The sequence below is a fragment of the Bubalus kerabau genome, chromosome 3 (genome assembly GCF_029407905.1).
Source record: "Bubalus kerabau isolate K-KA32 ecotype Philippines breed swamp buffalo chromosome 3, PCC_UOA_SB_1v2, whole genome shotgun sequence".
Taxonomy (NCBI): domain Eukaryota; kingdom Metazoa; phylum Chordata; class Mammalia; order Artiodactyla; family Bovidae; genus Bubalus; species Bubalus kerabau.
Genome location: NC_073626.1, coordinates 164849102 through 164858481, shown reverse-complemented (window position 1 = coordinate 164858481; position 9380 = coordinate 164849102). Strand labels below are relative to the sequence as shown.

At 42.2% G+C, this 9380-nt stretch overlaps 1 protein-coding gene across 2 annotated transcripts in view; it reads left to right on the top strand.

Moving 5' to 3' along the window:
* The window catches only part of FARSB (phenylalanyl-tRNA synthetase subunit beta), a 68682-nt gene extending 59627 nt beyond the window's left edge, over nt 1-9055 (top strand). For both annotated transcript variants that reach the window (XM_055573590.1, XM_055573591.1), the window contains exon 17: nt 8778-9055. In XM_055573590.1, coding sequence (XP_055429565.1) covers nt 8778-8929 — 152 coding nt within the window. In that variant the 3' untranslated portion in view covers nt 8930-9055. The remainder of the gene's footprint in view (nt 1-8777) is intronic.
* Nucleotides 9056-9380: the final 325 nt, after the last annotated feature.

Genomic DNA, 9380 nt, shown 5'->3' with positions numbered 1-9380 from the left:
ATTTCCAGTTTTAAGATCCTGCAGGAGTTTAAATGTGTCAGAAGTAGCCTCTGCCACAGGGTCTAACGTAACAGTGCGCTTTCTTCCACTTTTTAGATGGTGTTTCAGTGGTGCTTCTTTATCCACTCAGATTATTCCAGCCTTGTTTCAGGAATCTGAAACTTCTTCTTTAAGGAAGCCTGTCTTAGATGGGATTTTTTTTTAACGTAGTGCCGTTTTCCTTGGAAAAGCTCTAGGTTTGTCCATGTTATATTATGTTAATAATATTGCAGAGCATATTGTTATGTCCTAAGGCTAGCAGTTGTCGGTCTTTTATTTAAGTGTTGTTTTTTTATTTAATTTTAAGCCAGAAGAAGTTTGCACACATGAAATGGACAGCTTGACCAAAAGTTTGAAAACACTATTCATAGGCCTTCTGTGCCTCAGGCCACACACAGAGGCGCTCACTCTTGGGCCTATACTATTGCCTGCCTCGGGCAGGTCCACTAATCTTCTTGTGCTTTGCTTTTTCCATCTGTAACTTGCTTGTCCTTGGGGGCTTGGCCAGGGCTGCACTGGGACCAAGTCACTCCCTTTATTGGGGATGGAAGATGAGTCGAAAGTAGGGTACTTTGTTTTCACAATCTCATTATTCTCTTCTTTCTCTTCTAACATGCCCTACTTGTCAGCTGAAATTTAATTCTGAAACTACAGCACATCTGTCCTAATGGCATGCTTGAAGTTATGTTTATTCCATGTTGGCCAAAAGTCTGAATTGAAAAGTTAACTAATTGTGAAGTTATAGATACAGTCTCAAATACACAACATTTCCAGTCTTTCTTTAATTAGCATAGAATAGTCTCTTTATTGTTGTTTTTATTCTTTCACTATAACTGTGGAGAAAGTAATAAATTCTGCATATTTTGCTGTCCTTTAAAGGTTTTCATCAGATGAAAGAGTTGGAAAGACCCATTTTATTGACCCTGGAAAGCAGGATGATCTATACCTTTTATTTTTGAAGTTGTGATTCTGTATCTGTCCTATGAACATTTAAGAAATGTGAAAATTTGGGGGGGAATGATTTAAGTGCAAGACAGATATAGGATGAGGGCGTTATTTTAGAATTGTTGTTCAGTTGCTCAGGTCATAAGTAAAAGACATGTGGGATTTGCTGCCAAGGATTCAGGGGCAGTTCGGGCTTCCAGGTCAGCTGCCTGCATTACCTAGCTTCTCTGTGCTCTGCTTTCCTCCTCCCTCGTGAGCACTCAGCAGTAAGCCTGTAACAGGGAAGAGTGAAACCTGACTCCATGCTGGATCTGTTTCTTTGACTTTGTTGTTGTTGTTCAGTCGCTCAGTCGTTGTCTGACTCTTTGCGACCCCGTGGACTGCAGTGTGCCAGGCTTCCCTGTCCATCACAGTCTGCTGGAGTTTGCTCAAACTCATGTCCATTGAGTGGGTGATGCCATCCAACCATCTCATCCTCTGTCAGCCCCTTCTCCTCCAGCCCCCAGTCTTTCCTTGGTGTGTATGAGAGAAACATAGCTAAGATTAGACTTTAAAATAGATTCTAAGAGTGGTGATCATTTTGTGATGTATAGAAATATTGAGTCACCATTCTGTGCACCTGGAACTAACACGGTGTTGTAGGTCAGTTACACTGTAATAAAAAAAAAAAGTAAATAAAATGACAAATATCAAAAGGTGATAGCCATGGAAATAAATTATAAATTTCCTTATACTAAGTAAAACTGGAAAATTTTGCAGTCATGATTCTAAATGTTTAGTCATAAGGTGATTGTGGTGATCTATTAAAAAAAATGGTTCCTTGTTGAAGACATTTCTCCATTAGTTAGAAGCTAGGTAGTCTGGACTTTGCTGATTTCCTTTTTAAGCACAAGTGTGATTTAGGACTTAATCCCTTTGTGCCAGTTTCTTCATCTGTAAAATGGGAATGATAATATCTGTCCTGTCTGTACAGGGAGAGGCAGACTAAGAACTTGGGAAAGCATTTTAGAATGGCTGATCACTCCCCAGAGTTCCCTGAGGGTAGATGTTAGATCTGCCCTTCAGAAAGTCATCTTTGGCTAAAAGTCACAGACTCAAGAAGGAACTGGGTTCTCAGCTTGACTGTTACCTGGCTGGCTGGTTTTCTTAACCTCTTTGGTATCCATTTTCTTATATCTGAGATATAAGAACCCTGACAGAACCCAGTCCTTATTAGCAGGGCAGGTTTTGCCCTGTCCTGTTGATAGAATTACACTCATCTCACACATTAGCAAAGTAATGCTCAAAATTCTCCAAGACAGGCTTCAGTAATACGTGAACCATGAACTTCCAGATGTCCAAGCTGGTTTTAGAAAAGGCAGAGGACCCAGAGATCAAATTGCCAACATCCATTGGATCACCAAAAAAGCAAGAGTTCCAGAAAAACATCTACTTCTGTTTTATTGGCTACGCCAAAGCCTTTGACTGTGTCAAGGCTGTATATTGTCACCCTGCTTACTTAACTTATATGCAGAATACATCATATGAAATGCCAGGCTGGATGAAGTAAAAGCTGGAATCAAGATTGTTGATTCTGGGAATCAACAATCTTGGGAATCAACTGGGAAAAACATCAATCAACTGGGAAAAACATCAATAACCTCAGATATGCAGATGACACCACCGTTTATGGCAGAAAGTGAAGAAGAACTAAAAAGCCTCTTGATGAAAGTGAAAGAGGAGAGTGAAAAATTTGGCTTAAAACTCAACATTCAGAAAACTAAGATCATGGCATCCAGTCCCTTCACTTCATGGTAAATAGATGGGGCAACAATGGAAACAGTGACAGACTTTATTTTTAAAAGACACTTGCTCCTTAGAAGAAAAGCTATGACCAACCTAGACAGCATATTAAAAAGCAGACACATTACTTTGCCAACAAAGGTCCATCTAGTCAAAGCTATGGTTTTTCCAGTGGTCGTGTATGGATGTGAGAGTTGGACTATGAAGAAAGCTGAGCACTGAAGAATTGATGCTTTTGAACTGTGGTGTTGGAGAAGACTCTTGAGAGTCCCTTGGACTGCAAGGAGACCCAACCAGTCAATCCTAAGGGAAAATCAGTCTTGAATATTCATTGGAAGGACTGATGCTGAAACTCCAATACTTTGGCCACTTGATGCTAAGAACTGACTAATTGGAAAAGACCCTGATGCTGGGAAAGATTGAAGGCGGGAGGAGAAAGGGACGACAGAGGATGAGATGGTTGGATGGCATCACCAACTCAATGGACATGAGTTTGAGTAAGCTCCTGGAGTTGGTGATGGACAGGGAAGCGTGGCGTGCTGCAGTCCTTTGGGGTGCAAAGAGTCAGACTCGACTGATGACTGAACTGAACTGATTGATAGAATGTCACTGTGAGCACAGGCTCCCTCTCTGAGCCCGTGCGGTGGGGGTAAGTGGGCCTGGCACTGCTCTCCTGTCCAGTTGCCTCAGACTTAAGGGTTAATGATGTCTGCAGGTGTGTTGGGATTAGCACTGTAAAGTTGTGTAAGGGGCTTTTCTTTCTTTTGATCTTCAGAAAGGGATGAAAGATAGCCATTACACTCAAGGGATTAGGCCCCCTCTCTTTAAAGACTTTAGGTGCCATAAATATTTCACATCAGATGTAAGGTGAAGACTTCTGTGTGTCTGGGGAAAATGGGTGTTTTATATTACCAGTTGGAAATTATTTAGTCTCCACTTACAAATTAAATGGTCTTTGCAGAGAACTTTTCTTCCAATCTGGAGTATACTAAGATCTGAAAAAAAACGTGTGTGTTTATATCGTGGTAGTTACAGCAGTTTTTCCTCCTGATGTTCCTAAACCTTTTTCTTTTTATGAGTTAATGTCTTACCTATATTGTGCCTTTCCCCCTTGGGTGCTCCCTCATTGCATTGAGGCACTCCAGAAAACAATAAAAAAAAAAAACTACTGCTTCTAAAACTTTGAGAACCACCACCCTTAAGAATGATACCTTGCTCACATAAGTATGTGGTCAGTTTTCTTAAGCCCTATATTTTGTCTTCTTTTTTCCTTTAAATTATTTAGAAAAGGAAGGTGAGGTTGATGTGCTGGCAACATGGTAAGTCGTAGTAACTACCTTATCAAAAAGTAGGGGGAAACCAGGAAAAAGTCCTTGGTGGAAAATTATGATCAGAGCCCCATTCTGCTCTTGGCCTGTCGCCCCATCTGTCAGTTTCCCTCCAGAAATGGAACACTGGATTTTTTTTTTTTTCCTTTCGTGTGATTTCCTAGGCTGGGTTATTGGACCTCGGACTGGATAATTTTATATATATCTAGTTGTATTAGAATTAGGGACTTGGTAGATGGAAAGGATTGGGTTTGGGTGGGTGCTGGCCCGAGAGTCAGCCTGTTAGGTGATTTTTCCTTCCTCCCACCCCATATTATTTACATAGTCAGATATAAAACACTTTAGAACAGATTTAAAACACTTTCTCTTGGCCCAGTAGCCTTACTCTATCTACATAACTTTGCATTTTGTGTTTGTCCCTGAATTCAGGGGCTTATGGATGGTTATTTTTATTAAAGCTCATGATAATACCTTCTGTTACTTGCTGTGATGTGTATGATATACCAACATTCCTTCTCCAGTGTTCTTCACCCTCCTTTTAATTTTGTTCTTTTTATTATGGAAAATTTGAATGATAAAGTACCAGATTGCTGGCAGTTACAATATGTGGGTGTGAACCTCAAAGCATATACTAGTAATGTGAAGAAAGGGAAAAGTAAAACTGTGCAAGTTGGGGATTTTTAGAGCTGGATTAAATAAAGTATCAAATGAATTAGTTGAAAACAGTCGATGGCGCGCAGGGGGGTGGTGGGTGGGCAGTGGACGGGGGGTGTTAAAGATTAAGGAAGTAAGAGCTTCATGCTTGATAACACCAAGGAGCTTTCAGATTAGGGGTCTGCTCAGTTACCGCCTTAAGCTTCTGCTTCCGATGCTTCACACAATTACAGGAATAAACTCTATGCGTCAAGCTTATCCAAACTTCGGGCCTATAATATTACTCCAAAAGAAAGACGAGGGCAAAAAGAAACTGTGAAAGGTGTTTGGCAACGAGTAAGAGAGGGAGCTCACAAACTCTTTGAAGGTCAATTAGCCAGAAAATGTGCTAAAGACTGGGTGCTGTGCCGGATTACTGGCCCAAGAATTCCCCCAAGGTCCTCACAGTGGTCCTGCTGTTTCAGCACAGGGAGACAATTACAGACCTGGAGGAGATGCTACAAAAGCTTTAATTAAGGGACTTACTTACACCCCACTAAGTTCTGGAAATTAAATTCTTGTTTGTGCTTAACTGACGTTTCTTTTGTCTGGGTTTCCACATGTATTTCAACAGAGAACACTTATTTTCCCCAAATCTGTTTTTCCGTTGGAAGCCATTTTGCTGTGATGGATACCATCAAAGCTGAGGTTTAATCAGCATAAGGAACTGGGTAGAAAACTGGGCTGAGAGGCTTTTTGGCTGGAGAGGTTTTGGGCACAGGTTGAAAATTGTAGTATTTATGTACCTTGGTACAACAGTAAACCAGGAACTCTGGGCTTAAATGAATGATTAAAAGAAGGCAGTTTGTAGAATTCACGTTTCAGAATTCCCATTCACAAGGCAGCATGGTTTCCCTTGAATTTAACAACTTTATGATTCTAGACACAGTAGGCTTCTCTTTCTCCAGAAATAATTTTGTTTGCCGGTGAGATTAAAGGGGCCTCCGGCTATCATCCAGGTCTGATGTTTCATAAGCTTAGACCCATATTTAGGTTCCACTCAGATGTGATTTCTTTTACTTCTGGAAAGACCGATTCAGGTTGCCTGGGTCCTGGCTGGAGATCACTGATGTGCTGAGCGCCCCTCCTGCTGATGAAGGGGGCGCGCGCATCTTTGAACTCGGCCCTAATTGCCTTAGCGGGGGCGTGTTCACTTTTTTGTTGTTGTTAGTGAAGCACTTCTCTCTCTCATCCGGCCTTCTTTGAAGCCATTCAATTCTGCCTGCAAAGTTTGGTTTGAACCATGAAGACTTTTTTTAAAAGCACTAAGAAATGCTTATGTTCTAGTAACTTGAAATTTTCTTTCAATATGTCTGGTTCACATACAACATCAGTCAGGTGGTACAGTGTCTCTCTGTACCCCTTACAAACTTGAAGGCACTTTTGTGTGCCTCTCAACTTATGTCTGAAGAAGAGAGACCTTCAGCCTTCCACTAACTTAACAGAGGCATCAATCAAAACATCGTAAGACTTTGTGAAACATGAAAAAGGGCAAGAAAAGTGAAAATTGTCATCACGGTTTAAAACGGTTTTCGGCACAGTGAAGTTATACAGAAACCCCCCTCCCCCCCCATTGGGTTTAGTTTTTACGTGTGGATGGGCAGGGGAGGATCGGCATTGGATGAGAGGGCGGAGGATCCCCTTGGGAGCCCCTGCACTGGGCCCCGGCTCCTCTGCAGGGAGGCCCCCTGACCCCAGGCAGTTGTGAAGGCTGAGACTTTTGACATTGGTGTCATTGACAATGTTCCTACACTTGGATATATTTGAAATAATGCATGATATGATTTTCCGTTCTTTTTGCCTTTCTTTGGAAAGGAGGAACATTCTGTCTGGTGATGAATGTTTTTGTTTGATCAAGTTTTTAACCAGTTAGTGAGTTCCAGTAGAGCTCGGAGCCAGCTTCTGGAGAGAGGGCCAGCTGGCGATGTCATGCTTGCTAGCTAAAGAAGAATGTCACTGAATTTTGCTTAAAAAAGTGCTGATTTGAAAAGTTGTTTTATGAACTAAAAATTCAAAGTTCTTATCTCTCAGGCTTTATTTTGCTAACATTGTAGAACCAGCACATCTGGCTTAGATTCTAAAATAGTTTGGTTTTATGCTTCAGTTAAAATGAATCCAATCAAATTGGAATTGGAAGACAGATAAAAAGGAAGGATTTTGGTACAGTGAGGATTCTTAAACATAGCAAGGTTATCAGAAAAGTTCTTCAAAACTTCCTCTCTGAACGGCCTTTAAAAATAGGCTTTTTTAGATAAGGCTTTTTTAGATACTGTAGTTTATTCAGATAGAATTCTATGTAAGGGTTGTAACTCTACAATTCTTGGTTATACTGCTCACCACCAACACTTTTAAATACTTGTCATTTGAAGATTTATTTGGTGTGAGAGAGGGTGGTCTTGTCTTTTTGTTTGTTTGTTTGGTTGCAGTATATGGCATGTGGAATCTTAGTTCCCCAACCAGGAACTGAACCCATATCCTCTCTATTGGGAGCACTGATTCTTAACCACTGGACTGCCAGCAAAGTCAAACTTAAGTTTGTTTGGCCTGGTTTTGTCTTTTAAGTTAGGTTTTTATTTTGACAGAATTAAAACATGCGATCTTTGTCAGATTTAACAGTGTTTGTATGTCATTAAGACCATACATTATCAATGAGTATGCTTTCTGTATTATTTCGTGTGACCCCTCTCTCCAAGTGTGGATTAATGCACACAGCCAAACCATTATGAACTTCAAATGCAGTTCATTGAAATTCTTGCTTTTAATAGTAAAGCAAAATTACTTAGTTTGGAAAGATTTGAGAAGCAGACCACCTTATATTTCAGCTGGGTTGCTTTGGGGTTCTTTAAGAATGATAGTTAAAAATGTTTTTCAGGAATGGAAACAAACATCCTTCCTTCCTAAGTCTCTAGCAGACTCTGACTTGATGGTAACTCCCCCCCCCCCCCCCACACGCCAGTTCTGTGTTTCTTCATTGTCCTGACCTTGGAGCCATTAGCAGAGACTCTGTTTCTACTCTTTCATCAATAATGCACTCGCTCAGAAACGGCAGGCTGGGGGCTTGTGGCCCGGGGTTTTTATAGTTCATACGAGTAGACGTTTTGGTTGAGTCCGTGGGGATCTGCGGACCTGATCCATTTTCAAGCTGGTGGTGAGAGAAACGAGTCAGCCTTTGCTTTCCCTCAGCAGAGCGTGGAGCGTTGCGGCATGACTGTGCCTGGGTGTCTGTCTGCTCGTCTTTTAGCTGTTTAAACCTTAAGAACTGTTTCTGGGTTAGTCAGCCATATCCATGTCATTGGCACCAGAATGAAGAGGGAACTTTCTACCTGTCTTGAGTAAATCAGGGGTCAGACTAGCCCTGTGTTGGGGCTGGCCTTTGCCGTGGTTTACAGTAGATGTGCCAGAACTGCTCAGAAGGTTCTCTTGCCCACAGGAATGCGGGTCACATTCAGGTCCAAGGCCCGCGCCTGCCAAAGACAGCGCAGCTTGTGTTTCTCTGTGGAATGAGGTAGAAAAGAGTGCTGTTCTGAACAGGACGTGAATTCAGTGTAGACTCTGCATCCAGAAAGTGTTACTATGAAGAACCTGTTTCAGAACAGGTTCTTCGCAGGCACAGTGGCAGTTGGTCTTACATTTCATTTTCCCTTTGTCATCTTTCAGAGCAGTTCCACGTCTGCACACACCCCCCTCCCCAAGTCTCCTCCCAGCTCCACTCCTTCAGTCTCCTCCTCTTCATCCTGTCTGGACCACTGCAATAAAAAACACAGGGTCCCCATTTTCATGTTTGCCCCTAACCTTTTCCTTATAAGGGTGTCTTGAAGAAAATGCTTCTTTTTAAGAAGAAACCAGAGAGTGCAAGATTGCACTCTGGTTTCACGGCCAGGAGTTTAAAGAACAGTTATTTTTTAAAGGCGACTAGCAAGCTTTCAGTGTTAAATGTCTATTGACATTTTTGCCTGGAGAAGCACTGATTCTCCTCTCCCTGTCTTGCAGGCCCTGTGTTCTTCCCTGGGCGATGTGCGGAGATCTTTGCCCGGGGTCAGAGCATCGGGAAGCTGGGGGTCCTTCATCCCGATGTTATCACCAAGTTCGAGCTGACTATGCCCTGCTCCTGCGTGGAAATCAACATTGAGCCGTTTTTGTGAAGATGAGTCTCTGCTGTGGGGTTGTCTCCCCCAGGGTCTTTCTCTTCTCCTGGATGCCCTTTAGTCGTCCCCACAGGAAGTCCACTTGTGCATTGACGTTGAATAAAGGAGAAAGCAGTGTCTGGCTCCCTGGGTGATACTACCATTCCCACGTCCAGCCAGCTTGTACCACACACATGGGGTGTCTGTGTGACGCTGCCTTGTCCGTGAAGGCCAGCGGGAGAGCCAGTCCAGAGAATCAGAAATGCTCCTCACATGTCAGAACTTCCACCATCGCCATCACTTCTGCAATCCTGGATCCCACTCTTTGCCCTGAGGAAATGAGAGAGCTGATTAGAGCACACGTTTGAGGTTAACTCAGGATTTTTATTTTTTGACATTTGATGTGTGCTCATCATTGGGAAACAATAATAGCATTTCTAGAAAACCTTTAAGAATCAGTGATGGTCTA